Source organism: Panthera tigris, chromosome D4 (genome assembly GCF_018350195.1).
Source record: "Panthera tigris isolate Pti1 chromosome D4, P.tigris_Pti1_mat1.1, whole genome shotgun sequence".
Taxonomy (NCBI): domain Eukaryota; kingdom Metazoa; phylum Chordata; class Mammalia; order Carnivora; family Felidae; genus Panthera; species Panthera tigris.
Window position 1 is genome coordinate 69254466 of NC_056672.1, and position 19047 is coordinate 69273512.

The 19047-nt window shown below is 38.2% G+C and overlaps 1 protein-coding gene across 1 annotated transcript in view; it reads right to left on the bottom strand.

Annotated features, from left to right (window-relative positions):
• Positions 1-19047, bottom strand: part of CTNNAL1 (catenin alpha like 1) — a 62789-nt gene that overhangs the window by 39761 nt on the left and 3981 nt on the right. Inside the window, exon 2 of the mRNA XM_042963295.1 lies at positions 3626-3815. Within this exon, the coding sequence (XP_042819229.1) occupies positions 3626-3815 (190 nt within the window). The remainder of the gene's footprint in view (positions 1-3625; positions 3816-19047) is intronic.

Consider the following 19047-nt stretch of genomic DNA (forward strand, 5'->3'; position numbering starts at 1 on the left):
AAATGTATTTTCTCTTCCTTATGACTTTCTTAATATTTTTTTTCTCTAGCTTCCTTTATTGTAAGAATACAGTAATAACACGCAAAATAGGTGTTGACCAACTGTTTATGTTACCGGTAAGGCTTATGGTCAACAGTAAGCTATCAGTTAAGCTTTTGGGGAGTCAAAGTTATACATCAATTTCCAACTGCACAGGGGGTCAGTACCCCTAATCCCTGCGTTGTCTAAAGTCAACTGTATGTACAAATATTGAGTCACTATGCTGTACACCAAAACGAACTTAACTTTATATGTCAATTATACCTCAATTTAAAAAAAAGGGTAAAAACACAGTGCAAGAACTCAACAGAGGAGGGGCCCCTGGCTGGCTCAGTCAGTGGAGCATGCGACTCTTAATCCTGCAGGTCATAAGTTCAAGCCCCATGTTGGGTGTAGAGATTACTTTAAAAAAAAAATCTTAAAAAAAAAAAAAAAAGAACTCAAAAGAGGAAAGAAAAAAGAAAAACAGTAATAAGTATAACAACTAATACTTATCGAGTACTTTCTGTGAGCCAAATGCATACATGCATTATATCAAAACACTTCTGTAAACACTAACATCACCCCTATTTTATTGATGAGAAAACTGAGGTTTAAAAAAGTTTAATAGCTTGCTCAATATCACACTGGTATCAAGTGAAAAGCTGGGACTAAAATCCAGGCAGTCTGACTCCAAAGTCCTAGTTCTTTATCACTACTTTACATTATTCCCCTCAAATAAATATTAAATTGTTCAGAGGAGAAATTGATTACTATGGGCTGAGTGGACCAGAAACATTTCAGGAGTGATTCAAGTTAAGTCTTAAATTTGTGCATGTTAAGAGAAATTAGGGCTTCCATATATACAACTCCAGGAGGCGCCATTCTCATTCTCTTACCAGAGTGACATAAGAGGTAGTTCTCAAGAGGGGAAAGGCAACTTCCAAATAAAAAGAGACAACAGGCAGAGCCCATGACAACAGATGGCTTCTGAAAGATTCCTGTATGGAGCCGCCTGGGCTTAGAGTTACTCACAGAGAGCCACAGTCTACAGGAGTGCGGGTCGGTGGACCATGTCCTCTTTTCTCACCATACACTGAGCACAGTGACATCCTACAAAGCCCATAAGGTGAGTAGGACCCAGCTTGCCCTTTCATTAAAAAAACTCTATTCAAAACGTATTCAAAAACCTAATTAAGGGTTGCCATAAAAAAACAGTAATATGTAGACCATCTCTACATTTTCTGTTGAATTGTCCACTGCATTATGTAATGTCTGTTGTATAAGTGCCCACACAATAATTTAGTGCCAGGAAAAAAGTTGCTCTCCTCTTGACGAGCTGGTCTGTTTCCTTTCAACAAACAATGAGAATTATATAACCCTTTCTTTTCCACATTTTTGTCTTGCCTTTCAGGATTTTCAAAGATAAATTTCATGCTTAATTAAAGTAACAGTGTTGGCCAAACTTTCCAGAATATTTATTTTCATCTCCTATTATAACGGGTTTATTAAACATATATCTTTTATTGTAAGCTATTTCAAATCCTCTTTAAAATGTAGGCAAAATACAAGTTATAAATACAATGAGGCCATCCCTCCTTCCCCACTTAAAGTTTATTCGCTATCACAGTGAATGGCTAGAAATTCAAGAATCAACTCAGAATCCTCCCTTTCTTTTAGCTAATACCAAAGTTCTAGCTATTTAACCACCTTAATATTTTGCACGCCCTCCCTGCTCTTTATTATCTCTAAGACATTGCCTTGGCTTAGCCTGGTTTACTGTAGAAGCTTCCATAGTAATTTCCCTCCCTGTGTCTGAACTCTCTCAGTCAACCCTCTTTGTTCATTTCCTCCATACTACCAGAAAGACAAACTATGTCTCTCATCTGGCTGAAATTTCCTCAGTCTGTCATCTACAGAGTAATACCTGAAGTCATTCATAGAACACACAGGACCATATATGACCTGGTTGGCCCCTCCATATTTACTTGGCCTTATCTCACCCAGATGACCCTCTAAATATACCTGCTCCTCCCACAGTAAATAGCACCACCATTTCCCTAGCTGTTCATACTCCAAACCTTGGAGTTATCCAAACCTTGGCGTTATCTCTCAAAAATAAACACTAAAAAAATAAAATAAATGTGTATTTATTTTTGAGAGAGAGAAAGAGAGAGAGAGAGACAGACAGACAGACAGACGGAGGGACAGAGAGAGAGGGAGACACAGAATTTGGAACAGGCTCCAGGCTCCGAGGTGTCAGCACAGAGCCTAACGCAGGGCTTGAACTCACGAGCTGTGAGATCACGACCTGGGCCGAAATCGGATGCTCAACCGACTGAGCCACCCAGGCACCCCACCAGTGACCTTTTTAAAATATGAGATTATGCCACCACCCTGTATGAAACCTTCCATTAGGCTTCCTATTATACTTAGAACACAGTCCAAAGTTCCTATCTCTGCCTAGAAGGACATACCTATTCTCACTCTTCTCCTTTCCAGAAATACCATTCTTTCAGATATTCATTCATTCATGTAGCTGTGGCCCTCATTTTTCAGTCTCTGCAACAATGTTATTTCCTTAGAGGATTTCCTGACTCTCTACCTTAGTAGTTCTCAACTGGGGGTCATTTAGACCCCAAAAAGGACATTTGACAAGGTCTGGAATGTTACAAGATTTGGTGTCACAGTGGGAGAAGAGAGAATCTACTGGCTTCTAATAGGTAGAAGCTAGGGATTCTGGTAAATACTTTATAATGCACAGGACAGCCCCCACCACCAACAAAGAATTATCAACAAATAATTATCTGGCCCCAAATGTCAACAGTATCAAAGTTGAGAAAAGCTGTCCTCTGTAAAACATACCTCCTCTGGTCTCCTAACCCTTACTCTGTTTTATTTATTCATGAATAATAATTATATATCTATTCATTTGTTTCTGGTCTCCCTCACTAGAATGCAAGCTCCATGAGGGTAGACATTTGACTGATGTACACACAGCTATTTCCCAATGGTCTAAAAGAAAGCCTGGCATATAGCCAGCACTCACTAAATATTTATTGAAAGAAAAAATGGAAAAATTATACTTCAACAAGGCTGAACTATTTGTATCCATCAAAATACCCCAGGTTCTCTCAGGCTTCTGTACCACCAGCTATAGAGAACTGTGGGACTTCATAAAATTTGTAGTCACTATGATTTGTCTGCTATAGAGTATAGGAATACGCTAATTTTTTTTTGAAGATTTTATTTTTCAGTGATCTCTACACCCAACATGGGGCTCAAACTTACAACCCCGAGCATGTTAATTTGCTCCTTGAGGACAGAGACTATGCCCCACATTCCTTTGTATCTCTGGCATTTCAATGGCTAATGGCAAGAATGGAAGACCATCTCCCTACCCAGTGAAAGAATTCAGTGTGTCAGATTTAGGACTTGAGCCAAGAGAAGTTCCATATTTCTGGAAGCTAACCCAGAATCTATAGGAATCTATAATCACAGGGCTAAAGCACAGAACATATTTTTGCTCAAAATAAGACAATAATCTGTCATGATATCCAAAGCAATAAAATTGGTATAAAAAAGCTTTAATATCAATATCACATACCTGCTTGTTTAGCTTCAATACAGGCAATAGTTATTTCTTCTTTCAAGTCCCAGTTTTCATTGGCTATAGCTTCTCCTACTTTAACAAATCTTCCAACTGCCAAGTTGACGGCTTGTCCTACACGCTGAATTGCTTGCAGAGTTTTATCAGACTTTTTGGTATTATCTTTATGATTAATAAGCGTGGTGATCTAAAAATAGAAGATAAAAGCATTTGCTTAAAATTTATCTCAAAATCTTTTAAAACTATATCACAAAGGCCAAGAAAATTAAGCCCAGAATACTGGATTAAGCCTGGCATATGGCAACAGTCTTTGGCCTAGTAGACTAAATTGACGGCTTTAATGCTTCAACCCAGAGACAACCAGTAAAGCATCCTGCATCCCTCCTCAAGACAATGTTTCTTTCTTTCTTTTTTTTTTTTTTTAACGTTTATTTATTTTTGAGACAGAGAGAGATAGAGCATGAACAGGGGAGGGGCAGAGAGAGAGGGAGACACAGAATCGGAAGCAGGCTCCAGGCTTTGGGCCATCAGCCCAGAGCCCGACGCGGGGCACGAACCCACGGACCGTGAGATCGTGACCTGAGCTGAAGTCGGACGCTTAACCGACTGAGCCACCCAGGCGCCCCTCAAGACAATGTTTCTATTAATAACAATCCCAAGTTTACCTGATGATGGTTATCTGGGACATATAGTTCCAGAAGCCTTCCAGGTATTCCAACAAATCTTAAAGACAGAAGAAAAGTAGGAAAGGGAGGCTCATTACACTCAAAAACAAAACAAAACAAAACAAACACCTCACAAAAAACCAAAGCACTTCTTAGTGCTTACGGCACAGTAGAGATCTAATTTCCTCGACCATGGCTCGAGCTGCTGCGAGAGTAGAGACGACATTCCATTCCACTGCCTAGCAGTGTATAGGTTGCACAAAATGGTATGCATGCCATACATGCTTACTGAATTAGCCAGACATTTTAGAATGACCACTGTAATCTATGTTTTATACTTCTCTAAGTGTTGTTGTAGACCCAAAGTACATTACATACCAAGAGTCTTAATACCTGATTCCAGGCCCTGAAGTAAAATATAGAAGGTGACAAGTTAAGCTTGTTGAAACAAATATAAATCCTCAAAATGTCCTACAAAACTAGTACGTGAACTATACCGACATATCAAAATATTTAAAGAATGTTACATGAAAACTATGGATCTTAAATAGTACATGTCCACTGAATATAACTGTGAAATGATTTATATAAGTGCATTAACAAATACCAGAATACAGAACTAAGAGAAGAGGAATGGCTCTTTGAGAAACTTTACAGGTTATGGTACTAATAGTTTAGAATCAGGAAGGCCTGGGTTTGAGCCTTGGCTCTGCCACTACTAGCTAAATGACCTCGGGAAATTTACTTAATCTCTCCAAATTTCCTCACCTATATTATTTTTCAAATTTTGAATGTTTCCTAGATGCCAGGTCCTAAGGATGCATCAGTGAACAAAACTAACACAATCCTGCCCTTGTTCAGTTTACAGTCTATCAGAATAACAAAATATATAAAATAAATTTATACATAATTTATAAAATCATATAAAATATATTTGTTGCACATCTACCATATACCAAATAAAATTTTAGGCAATGATGAAAAAGCAATGTAAATCAAAGAAAAGACCCAAACTCTCATGGAGCTTACATTCAAGTGGGAGGGAGGACAGATGACAATCAAAAAGTTAAACAAACAAACAAAAATAACACAAACACTATATAAAATATTAACATAGTATATAATACGATAGAAGTATTTTTGTAGCTATCTCAGATTAGTTGATCCTCCTTCTATGAGGAAGTGATATTTAAACTAAGATCTAAATGATATAAAGTAGTCAAGTTGGCAAACATCAGGGGACAAAGCATTCTAGGGAGAAGAAATAATTGTTGAGGGGGGGGAGAGAGAAAGGGAGAGAAAGAGAGAAAGGGAGAGGGAGAGGGAGGCGAAGAAGGGGGAGGAGAGAGAGAGCGAGAGGGAAGGAGAAGGGAAGCCCATCTTGTTCAAAGAATGAGGTAAGGCCAGAAGTAGTTAAAGAACAGTGACAAGAAGGCAAGTAGAAAACCAATATCCAGCAGGTGGGCAGGGACCAGCCATGAAACGCTATGTATTTTATTCTAAATATGACTGGCAGCCACTGAAGGGTTTCTAAACAGGAAAGTGGTATGATCTCTGCAGTGATTTTTAAATGTGTCCACAAATTCTTTGATATTTCTCCTTTCAAGAGGCAGAGACTCATTTCTCTCCCCTGAAGTATGAACTGAACTTAGTGACTTACTTCTAATGAATAAAGTGGAAGCAATGGCATACTTCTGAGAGTAGATCATAAAACACATTTTACCTTCCACCTCCCTCTCTCTCTCCCTCTCAATCTCAGATCAATCACTGCCGGACAAAAACAGCTACCATATTGTGAAGGACACTCTCGCAACTCGATGGAGATACCCACATGGGAAGAAACTGAGGCTTCCGGCCAAAAGATAGTGAAAAACTGAGGCCTCCTGCCAACAGTGAGAAGAATGAACATGGAAACAGATTCTCCGGCCTCAGTCATGCCTTCAGATTACGGTGGGCCCAGCCAACGTCTGGATTTCAATTTCACAAAAGACCATCCAGAACCATGAGGCAAACCATCCCAGAATTCTTGACTCACAGAAACTGAGATGATAAATATTTATTTATTGTTTTAAGGCAGTAAATTTGGGGTAATGTTATGTATCAATAGATAATGAATACATATTTTGGTATCTCGAATGTGGCAATGCGGTAACAAACCTAAAATGTGGAAGTGGCTTTGCCATCAGACTGTGGAAGTTGAATGGACTTTGAGGAGTTAGTAAAAGCTAGAGAGTATTGAATACACCTTGCAGAAGTTCCTCAAGGAAGCTATGGGTAAAAGTTTAAAGTCATAAAAAATCTTACTGAAAAGTGGAAAAAAGAAGATCTTTGTTATGTGGTGTCAGAAAATCACCCCCAGGAATGTGTAAATTAGAGAATAAACCTAATGAACTGGGTGATCTAGCTAAGGAGATTTCAAGACAAATTTTGAAGGTGCCACTTAGCTTCTTGCTTAAAATGTAAAAATGTAAGAAGAGATACAGAAGCGAAAGGAAACACTGTTAAATAAAAAGAAGCCAGGACTTGCTGGATGTGAAAATTCCTTGCTTCTCCAAAAGGCAAATGATGCTAAAATTAAGAACGGCTTCCAGGCAAAAACAAAATCTAGGGCACTGTCAGGAAGCAAGGTCTAAAGATGAAGCTGAGAGTGTGACTATAAAATTTTATGTTAAGATCTCAGGAAGATTCAAGGTGATGTTCCAGAGATCCATTCACTTAAACAACAGGTCTCTGAGAAGCTTTAAGAGTATTGTCCCTCAGGAGTCCCAGCAGAAGCCCAAGTTAGAGCAGGGCTTATCATAAAGAGACTTGTGGGTATGGTTTGTCTAATTAAGTTAGCCCAATAAGATTCACAGGAGACTCGCAAAATTTTGAGGATAATTAGGTCAAGAGACATGGACTGAAGGAGACAGATCAGTACAATTAGGTCAAGAGACATGGACTGAAGGAGATAGATCACTACAAAATGAAGAGTTTTTTGCATCCCCAAGCTTCCATCGGCAGGGAGCAGGCTGAGAAACCATGCAGATATAAATATGGGCTCCCTTTCATGAGTGAGGATGACTCAGAGCAGTGCTAATGGCCATGAAGAAACATTCCCAGGCTTCATGTCTTCATCAAGGTACCATTAACCTGTGTTTGGGTGGGTTTCAGAATACTGTGAACCAGTGGCTCCTAGTTTCCCCATTTTCAAACAGAAAAATATGGCTGTTATCCTATGCTTACTTCCTGTTTTGTTTTTAGTTGTTGTTTTAACAAAAATATCCATAGTGGTTATCCTCTGCCTATCCCACCACTAAAAGTTGTGTGCTTGGGAGCAGATAACTTGTCACTTTAGTTCATAGGTCTTTAGATCAAATGGAACTATACTCAAGGAGCTACACCTAAGGAATTCTGCATATAAGAAGTCTCATCTGAATCAGATTTAGATGCCAAAATCTTTAATTTCCAGCTATGCCATAAAGGGATGAGACTTTGGGGAGGCCTGGGGGTGCGGGGGAAGAAATGGGAAGAAAAGTAAACAATCTGTGGCCAGAGGGTAGAATGTAGTGATTTTAAAATATGTCCAAAAATTCTTTGCTATTCCTGCCTTTAAGAGGTAGAGCCTCAATCCCCTCTCCTTGAGTGTGGGCTGAACTTGGTGAATTACTTCTGACTAATAAATCAAGCAGAAGTGACAGTGTGGTACTTTTGAGAGAGGTCATAAAGGCACTCTGGTTTCAATCTCTCTCTCTCTCTCTCTCTGTCTCTGTCTCTCTCTCTCTCTCTCTCTGAGATTATTCCCTCTAGAGGAGGCCAGTTGCCATGTCATGAAGACATCTGACCAGCCTGATGCAAAGTCCAACATGACAAACAACTGAGTGAGGCGTCCAACCAACAGCTAGCAAGAGTCTGAAGTCTCCTGCCTACAGACATGTGAGTAATCTAAAAGCAGGCAGGATTTTTCTTGTTTCTTGAGATAGGCCTGGATTGCAATGTATTTTCCTCTCAGGACTGCCTTCGCTGCATTCCAAAGCATATGGATTGTTGTCTTCTCATTTTCATTTGTTTCCATTTATTTTTTAATTTCTTCTCTAACTGCCTGGTTGACCCATTCATTCTTTAGTAGGGTGTTCTTTAACCTCCATGCTTTTGGAGGTTTTCCAGACTTTTTCCTGTGGTTGATTTCAAGTTTCATAGCATTGTGGTCTGAAAGTGTGCATGGTATGATCTCAATTCTTGTATACTTATGAAGGGCTGTTTTGTGACCCAGTATCTGACCTATCTTAGAGAATGTTCTATGGGCACTCGAGAAGAAAGTATATTCTGTTGCTTTGGGATGCAGAGTTTTAAATATATCTGTCAAATCCATCTGATCCAATGTATCATTCAGGGCCCTTATTTCTTTATTGATCCTATGTCTAGATGATCTATCCACTGCTGTAAGTGGGGTATTAAAGTCCCCTGCAATTACCACATTCTTATCAGTAAGGTTGCTTATGTTTGTGATGGTTTTATATATTTGGGGGCTCCCATATTTGGCGCATAGACATTTATAATTGTTATAATTCTAATTTATAATCTTCCTGATGGATAGACCCTGTAATTATTATATAATGCCCCTCTTCATCTCTTGTTACAGCCTTTAATTTAAAAACTAGTTTGTCTGATATAAGTATGGCTACTCCAGCTTTCTTTTGACTTCCAGTAGCATGACAAATAGTTGTTCTCCATCCCCTCACTCTCAATCTGAAGGTGTCCTTGGGTCTAAAATGAGTCTCTTGTAGACAGAAAATAGATGGGTCTTGTTTTTTTTATCCATTCTGATACCCTATGTCTTTTGGTTGGAGCATTTAGTCCATTGACATTCAGTGTTATTATTGAAAGATATGGGCTTAGAGTCATTGTGATATCTGTAGGTTTCATGCTTGTAGTGATGTCTCTGGTACTTTGAGATCCTTGCAACATTTCACTCACAGAATCCCCCTTAGGATCTAACAGCACACCTAAAGGAAATAGAAGCAGAACAGCAAAGACACCCCAAACCCAGCAGAAGAAGAGAAATAATAAAGATCAGAGCAGAAATAAACAATATAGAATTTAAAAAAACTGTAGAGCAGATCAACGAAACCAAGAGGTGGTTTTTTTGAAAAAGTAAACAAAATTGATAAACCTCTAGCCAGGCTTCTCAAAAAGAAAAGGGAGATGACCCAAATAGATAAAATCATGAATGAAAATGCAATTATTATAACAATCCCTCAGAAATACAAGCAATTATCAGGGAATACTATGAAAAATTATATGCCAACAAACTGGACAACCTGGAAGAAATGGACAAATTCCTAAGCACCCACATACATCCAAAACTCAAACAGGAAGAAGTAGAAAACTTGAACAGACCCATAACCAGGGAATAAATTGGGTCAGTTATCAAAAATCTCCCAACAAATAAGAGTCCAGGACCAGATGGCTTCCCTGGGGAATTCTACCAGACATTTAAAGCAGAGATAATACCTATCCTTCTCAAGCTGTTTCAAAAAATAGAAAGGGAAGGAAAACTTTCAGACTCATTCTATGAAGCCAGCATTACTTTGATTCCTAAACCAGACAGAGACCCAGCAAAAAAATTTTCAATAAGATACTAGCAAATCAAAATCAACAGCATATAAAAAGAATTGTTCACCATGATCAAGTGGGATTCATTCCTGGACTGCAGAGCTGGTTCAACATTCGCAAATCAATCAATGTGATACATCACATTAATAAAAGAAAGGAAAAGAACCGTATTATCCTGTCAATAGATGCAGAAAAAGCATTTGACAAAATTCCGCATTCTTTCTTAATAAAAACCCTTGAGAAAGTCAGGATAGAAGGAACATACTTAAACATCATAAAAGCCATTTATGAAAAGCCCACAGCTAATATCATCCTCAATGGGGAAAAACGGAGAGCTTTTCCCCTGAAATCAGGAACACGACAGGGATGTCCACTCTCACCACTGTTGTTTAACATAGTGTTGGAAGTTCTAGCATCAGCAATCAGACAACAAAAGAAAATCAAAGGCATCAAAATTGGCAAAGATGAAGTCAAGCTTTCACTTTTTGCAGATGACATGATATTACACGTGGAAAACCCAACAGACTCCACCAAAAGTCTACTAGAACTGACAGGTGAATTCAGCAAAGTCTCAGGATACAAAATCAATGTACAGAAATCAGTTGCATTCTTATGCACTAATAATGAAGCAACAGAAAGACAAATAAAGAAACTGATCCCATTCACAACTGCACCAAGAAGCATAAAATACCTAGGAATAAACCTAGCCAAAGATGTAAAAGATCTGTATGCTGAAAACTATAGAAAGCTTATGAAGGAAATTGAAGGAGATATAAAGAAATGGAAAAACATTCCGTGCTCATGGATTGGAAGAATAAATATTGTTAAAATGTCCATACTACCCAAAGCTATCTACACATTCAATGTAATCCCAATCAAAATTGCACCAGCATTCTTCTCGAAGCTAGAACAAGCAATCCTAAAATTTGTATGGAACCACAAAAGACCCCGAATAGCCAAAGTGATATTGAAGAAGAACACCAAAGCAGGAGACATCACAATCCCAGACTTTAGCCTCTACTACAAAGCTGTAATCATCAAGACAGCACGTATTGGCACAAAAACAGACACACAGACCAATGGAATAGAACAGAGACTCCAGAATTGGACCCACAAAAGTATGGCTAACTAATCTTTGACAAAGCAGGAAAGAATATCCAATGGAAAAAAGACAGTCTCTTTAGCAAATGGTGCTGGGAGAACTGGACAGCAACTGGACAGAAGAATGAAACTAGACCACTTTCTTGCACCATACACAAAAATAAACTCAAAATAAATAAAGGTGGAAGACCTAAATGTGAGACAGGAAATCATCAAAACCCTAGAGGAGAAAGCAGGAAAAAACCTCTCTGACCTCAGCCGCAGCAATTTCTTACTTGACACATCTCCAAAGGCAAGGGAATTAAAAGCAAAAAAGAACTATTGGGACCTCAGGAAGATAAAAAGCTTCTGCACTGCAAGGGAAACAATCAACAAAACTAAAAGGCAACCGATGGAATGGGAAAAGTAATATTGAAGAATTGACATATCAGACAAAGGGCTAGTATCCAAAATCTATAAAGAACTCACCAAACTCCACACCCGAAAAACAAATAATCCAGTGAAGAAATGGGCAGAAAACATAAATAGACACTTCTTGAAAGAAGACATCCAGATGGCCAACAGGCACATGAAAAGATGCTCAACGTCACTCTTTATCAGGGAAATACAAATCAAAACCACACTAATATACCACCTCACGCCAGTCAGAATGGCTAAAATGAACAAATCAGGAGACTACAGATGCTGGTGAGGATGTGGAGAAACGGGAACCCTCTTGCACCGTTGGTGGGAATGCAAACTGGTGCGGCCACCCTGGAAAACAGTGTGGAGATTCCTCAAAAAATTAAAAATAGATCTACCCTATGACCTAGCAATAGTACTGCTAGGAATTTACCCAAGGGATACAGGAGTGCTGATGCATAGGGGCACTTGTACCCCAATGTTTATAGCAGCACTTTCAACAATAGCCAAACTATGGGAAGAGCCTACATGTCCATCAGCTGATGAATGGATAAAGAAATTGTGGTTTATATACACAATGGAATATTACTTGGCAACGAGAAAGAATAAAATATGGCGTTTTGTAGCAACGTGGATGTTACTGGAGAGTGTTATGCTAAGTGAAATAAGTCATACAGAGAAAGACAGATACCATATGTTTTCACTCTTATGTGGATCCTGAGAAACTTAACAGAAGACCATGGGGGAGAGGAAGAAAAACAAAAGAGAGGGAGGGAGGGAGCCAAACCATAAGAGACCCTTAAAGTTTTTTTAATGTTTTTATTTATTTTTGAGACAGAGAGAGACAGAGCATGAGCAGGGGGAGGAGCAGAGAGAGAGAGAGACACAGGCTCCAGGCTCTGAGCTGTCAGCACAGAGCCTGACACGGGACTCGAACTCACAGACTATGAGATCATGACCTGAGCTGAAGTCGGACACTTAACCAACTGAGCCACCCAGGCACCCCAAGAGACTCTTAAAAACTGAGAATAAACTGAGGGTTGGTGGGGGGTGAGAGGGAGGGATGGTGGGTGATGGGCTTTGAGGAGGGCACCTGTTGGGATGAGCACTGGGTGTTGTATGGAAACCAATTTGACAATAAATTTCATATTAAAAATAATAATAAAAAAATAAATAAAAGCAGGCAGGTAAGCCACTCACAAATTCCTGAAACGCAGAATCTAAGATAATAAATGTTTGTTTTAAACCATGAAGTTTATGGTAGTCTATTTTGCAATGGTAAGTAACTAACACAATTTCAAATGTATGTTATTTTAAAAGAACACTCTCTTCAGGGAAAAGAGTGGATTGATAAAGTGGCAAAATCAGAAGGGGGAAGACCAGTTAGGAAACTGTTGCAATAGTCCAGGTAAAAGATGATGCTGGCTTGAAACAAGGTGACAATAGTCAAGATGAAGGAAAACAGGTAAACTGGATTGCTTGATGGATTAGACTGGTGTTGTCAAAGATGACCCCTAATTTGTAGTAGAAGAAACAGGGCACATTGGCATAACACTAACATCTCTACGTGGCAGGCACAAATAATCTAAATTAATCCTCACAATCTTAGCATGTAAGCACTACTTTATCCCCTTTTTACGGATAAGGCAACTGACACTAAAAGATGGTTGTTTAAGGTCTCACAGCTATTAAGAGGTAAAGCCACGATTCACAGTCAATTTGATTCAAAGGCATATTTTATTCTTCCAGTTTTACTGAGATTAACTTACATGTAAGTGATGAGTAGATCCATATATATATTGCAAATGATTCCACAATAAACTGCAAATGTTTCCACAACAGAGTTAGCTAAAACATCTACTACCTTTCATATATTTTTTGTGTGTGGTGGTGGTGATAAGAACATTTAAGGTCTACTCTTTCAACAACTTTTAAGTATTTAATACAAAGTTGTTAACTATAGTCATCATACTGTACATTAGATCCCCAGAATTTATTCATCTTGTAGCTGGAAATTTGCACCCTTTGGCCAACATCTCCTCATTTCCCCTACCACACAGGCCCTCACAACCATCATTCTACTCTCTGTTTCTGCGGGTTTGGCTTCTGTAGATTCCTCATGTAAGTGAGATCATTTGGTATTTACCTTTTCTGATGTATTTCATTTCACTTAGCATAATGCCTTCAAGGTCCACCTATGTTGTAGCAAATGCCCAGATTTCCTTCTTTCTCATGGCTGAATAATATCCCATTGTAAATTTATACCACATCTTCTCCATCTATTTATCAATAGGACACAGAGATTGTTTCCATATCTCTGCTATTGTGAATAATACTGCAATGAATATGGGAGGGCAGATCTCTCTTCAAGATCCTGATTTCATTTCCTTAGGATATATACCCAAAAGTGGGATTGCTGAGTCATATGATAGTTCTATTTAAATTTTTTTGTGGAACCTTCATGCTGTTTTCCAAAGTGGCTGTATCAACTTACATTCTCATCAACAATGCACAAGGCTTCTCTTTTCTCCACATCTTCACCAACACTTTGTTTTCTTGTATTTTTGATAATAGCCAATCTAAGTCAGGTGATATCTCATTGCGGTTTTGATCTGCATTTCTTTGATGATTAGTGATGTTGAGCGTATTTTCATACATCTGTTGGCCATTTGTGTGTCTTCTTTAAAAAACTGTTCAGTTCCTCTGCCCATTTTTAAATCAGATTTTTTTTTTTTTGCCATGAAGTGGTATGAGCTCTCTATTTAATATTAAAGATACTAACCCCATGGGCATTGAGGAGGGCACCTGTTGGGATGAGCACTGGGCGTTGTATGGAAACCAATTTGACAATAAATTATATGTAATATAAAAAAAAAGATACTAACCCCTTATCAGATAGATGGCTTACCAATATTTTATCCCATTCGGTAGGTGTCTTCTCACTTTGTTGATTGTTTCTTTTGCTGTGCAGAAGGTTTTTAGTTTGATATAGTCTCACTTGCTAGTTTTTGCTCTTGTTACTTGTATTCTTAGTGTCATATCCAAAAATCATTGCCAAGACCAAAGTCAAGGAGATTTTTCTCTCTTTTCTTCTAGGGGTTTTACAGTTTCAAGTCTTACATTTAAGTCTTTGATCCACATCCAGCTAATTTTGTGAGTGGTGTTAAGAAAGGGGTCTAATTTCATTCTTTTGGATGTAATTATCCAGTTTTCCCAACACATTTTTAAAAATATATTCTTTTAATGTTTATTTTTTGAGAGAGAGAGAGAGAGACACAGCCTGAGCAGGAGAGGGGCAGAGAGAGAATAAGACACAGAATCCAAAGCAGGCTCCAGGCTCTAGGCTGTCGGCACAGAGCCCAACACAGGGCTCGAACTTGTAAACCACGAGATAATGACCTGAGCTAAAGTCAGGTGCTTAACCTACTGAGCCACTCAGGCACCCCAACCCAACAACATTTATTGAAGAAACTATCCTTTCCCCATTGTACTCTTGGCTCCCTTGTCAAATACTAATTTACCATATATGCATGGGTTTATTTCTGGTCTCTTGATTCTGTTCCATTAGATAATGAATCTGTTTTCATGTCAGCATTATATAATTACTATAGCTTCGTAGTATAATTTGAAATCAGGAAGTGGGATACCTCTAGCTTTGTCCTTCTTTCCCAAGATTGCTTTAGCTAGTTGGGGTATTTTGTGCTTCCATACAAATTTTAGAATTTTCTATTTCTGTGGGGAAAAATGTCATTGGAATTATGACAGGGATTTCACTGAACCTATAGATGGTTTTAGGTGTTATGAACATTTTAATAATATTAATTCTTCAGATCCATGAACATGGGATATCTTTCCATTTATGTGTCTCCTTCAATTTCTTTCATCAAAGTCCTAGAGTTTTCGGTCTACAGATCTTTCACCTCCTTGGTTAAATTTGATGCTACTGTAAATGGAATTGTTTTATTTCATTTTCAAATATTTTGTTATCTGTGTATAGAAACACAACTGATTTCTGCATGTTGATTTTTTATCCTGCAACTTTACTGAATTCATTTATTAGTTTTATGGGTGTGTGTGTGTGTGTGTGTGTGTGTGTGTGTGTGTGTGTGTGGTCTTTAGGAGTCTTTGGTCCTATTCCACACCTGATAAACACTAAGGAATTCTTAGTACCACCTAAAGAACAGAGGACTTAACCACCATTGGCTCTTCCAAACAACTAACTTGGACAAGCCTCTGGAGTGGACAGGAGTTTAAGTTGTGTTTATTACCAAAAGTTTTAAATTTTCAATTATAAAGAAAAGACCTGAAATTAGGCTAAAATGCCAACTCTTGTTCAGTTCTGAAACACACGTTGCTTTCATTTCCAGCATCCTACCCAGTGCAAAATTAGGTGTGGCTACCTTCCTTTTACTTGAAGCAGTCTAGAAAATGTTTAATCCAAATAGAGGTGTGCATTTAAAACTGACATTTACAGAAGCCAAGTCAATTTATAAAATTCTTTATTAAAAGGTTGATTTATGTCCTTATTCTCAAACTTTTTAAAAAGGAGGCCCAAAAAAGTTATACATGTTGACTGTTTTTTAAAAATGAGAAATATAGGAAAGACTGAAGAAACAAAAAATTACCCATAATCACACTACCCTGTGAGCATTTTGCCATAATTTTTCTCAGTCTTGTTTTATATATCTACACACCTAAACACACAGTTTTACAAAACTGAGATAAAAGTTCAATTTCCTTGTCATATGAAAAATAAGAGTAGCTAACATTTAACACTAAGGCACTATCCTATGTGTTTTATATGTATTAATTCATTCAATGTTTACATCTCTATGAGGTGAATACTATTATTATCCTCATTTTATAGATAAAGAATCTGAACTTAGAAGAAGTAAAGAATTCACCCAAGGTCACAGAAGGGGAAAGTTGCCTACACTTTTAGTAACCGTATTGCTTCTGTCCACCCAGGAGTATGATAAAGACCAGAGGAAAGATAGCTGGTGAGAGTGCCTTGTAAAATACAGTGCCAAATAAAATTTCAGCTATTATTCTGCAAAGCCAGGAGGCATATTTTTAAATTGGGAGTCACAACCTGAAGTTGCCCTCATACCAGAGTCGAGAGAACGCCTGAGTGAACCGGAAAAAAGAGGGCAGAAAGGCAGCCCATGGGGAAGAAAGAGATCTGATATACTGAAGAATTCTGCGTGGAATAAAAGAAAGAACTAGTGCTCACTTGATACCTTCTAACAAAGGGTGTCAACAAGTACCAATCGCCAACGAAGTATATCCTAGCAGTTAAAAGCACAAACTCTGGCTTACTTTGCCTGGGTTTGAAACCTGGCTGTATCATGTGACCACGTGGCAAGTCATCTAGCTTTCTACAAGTCCATGTTCTCGCCTGTAAAAACAGGAATAATAATAGTACATTTCACAAGGTCATTGTGGGGAATACATTACTAAATTAAAGAAAGTATTTAGAATAGTGTCTGGTATATAGTAAGCACTACATAATTGTTAGGTATTACACAGCTGACATTTCTAGAATCTCTATTTCCTCATGTTTATGATGTCATTCTTATTTTCTATAATAGCTGACAGTAATCTCTTCATTGAACTGGATTTTCTTAGTTTACTTTTTTTCTTTTTTTTTAAGTTTATTTATATTTATTTTGAGAGAGACTGAGAGCAAGCAAGAGCGTGGGTAAGGGGCAGTGAGAGAGGGAGAGAGACTTCCAAGCAGGTTTTGAGCTGCTAGCACAGAGCCCAATGCAAGGCTCAAACTCACGAACTGTGAGATCATGACCTGAGCCGAAACCAAGAGTCAGATGCTTAACCAACTGAGCCACCCAGGCACTTAGTTTAGTTATTTTATGGGGAAGCCAGAAAGCAAGTGAAGACCAGGAAGAAAAAAAATTGGTAGCAGCCCAGATAAAAGAACAATGGCTTAATTCTATGGGCCTGAAATTAAGGGAACCAACCCAGTACAGAGAAGTTCATCTCTTGGCTTAACTCAGTAGTGAGGTCTTAAAATTATTAGATATAAAAATTAGGGGTGCCTGGCTGGCTCATTCAGTAAAGTATGTGACTCTTGATCTCAGGGTCGTGAGTTCAAGCCCCACATTGGCACAAAGCCTACTTTGAAATAAAATAAATTAAATTAAAAAATAAATTCGCTAATCAGCTATAGAAACCAAAATGGAAGAAAACACACCAAATCATGGGAGGTACTTTAAAAGAAGTAGAACTTACTTTATATGTTTTACCTTTGCAAAACAAAAAAACCAAAAACACACACACATATTCATATACATAAATCAGCAAAGAGGGCCTCATATGTACTCTATTCATCTTCAATTACTGAGAGAAGGATCCTGAAAAGTCTCCAGGACAATACAGAGAGAAATGGAAAGACAGGGTGAGCTATCTTAGAAATTCGAAGGGTCTGTCCAATGGTGAATGCGGTAAATCTATCACAGACAGGAAAAGACTAGTGGGTGGTAGAATAACATTCCACACTAGGGTGGAGTATGTGGCAGATATCCCTGTTCCCTTCCTTGGATAAAAACATTTTAAGACTGGGAGTGGGGGTTTTGACAGGAAGAATAAAGTGATTATTAAAGAAGGTGGGGAGTTGCTCTGAAAAAATGTGTTTGGGACCTAGCCCAGGGCTTTTTAAAGAACTATCTGATTTAGAAAATATCTAACAAATGAGTATATATATAACATATATATGTATGGTACAAAGACATGGGAAGACACATATGCAACCAGCATTACTTAAGACAACATTACCAGTACCTCTGACAATCCACATGCCTTGAGGGCCCCTCCCTTTCCACACCCCCCACCTCCCTCTCCCCAGAAGAAACCACTGTCCTGATTTTGTGCTCATCTTTTCCTTGCTATAACTACTGCACAGATGTTATATCCCTAATGATATATGGTTTCATTTTGCCTGTTTCTGAGCCTTCAGTATTTTTTACTGATAATTATAGCTGTGGTTCATTCATTTCACTGCTGCATAGTACCTTACTGTATGAACATAGCACAACTTATTTAAACATCCTATTGTTAAAAGAATTTAGGCAGTTTCCAGTTTGGGGCCATTAAAAGTAAACAAACAAACAAACAAGAAACTGTCAACATTGCAATCCATGGCTAGCACACATTCAGGAGTTTCTCTAAGGGTATGGATTTTGGAGAATTGCTGGGCCATAGGTACTATCCACCTTCAACTTCAGATGACATTGAACTGTCTTCCAAAGTGATTTACTACTGACATTCCCATTGGCTCCACATGCCTCACCAATACTTGTTCTCATTGTGGTCATAATTTGTACTTCACTGGTTTCTGATGAAATTGAACATCTTTTAACATATCTTTCAGCCATCAGTTTCCTCTTCTGTGGTAAAGATTTTTTTACCAATCTTTATTAGGTAATCTTTCTGTTTTTGATTCATTGCAATCCTTGATTTATTCTGGGTACTACCAATCATTCACTGGTGATTTGTGTTGCAGCCACATTCTTCCACTTTATGGCTTATCCTTTCAGTTTTGGTAAACAGAGGTTCTTCGTTCTAAAGGAGTCAAATTTATCAACCTTTGCTTAGAATTTTTACTCAATCACTTCCCAGCATGAGGTGGTAAAGATACTG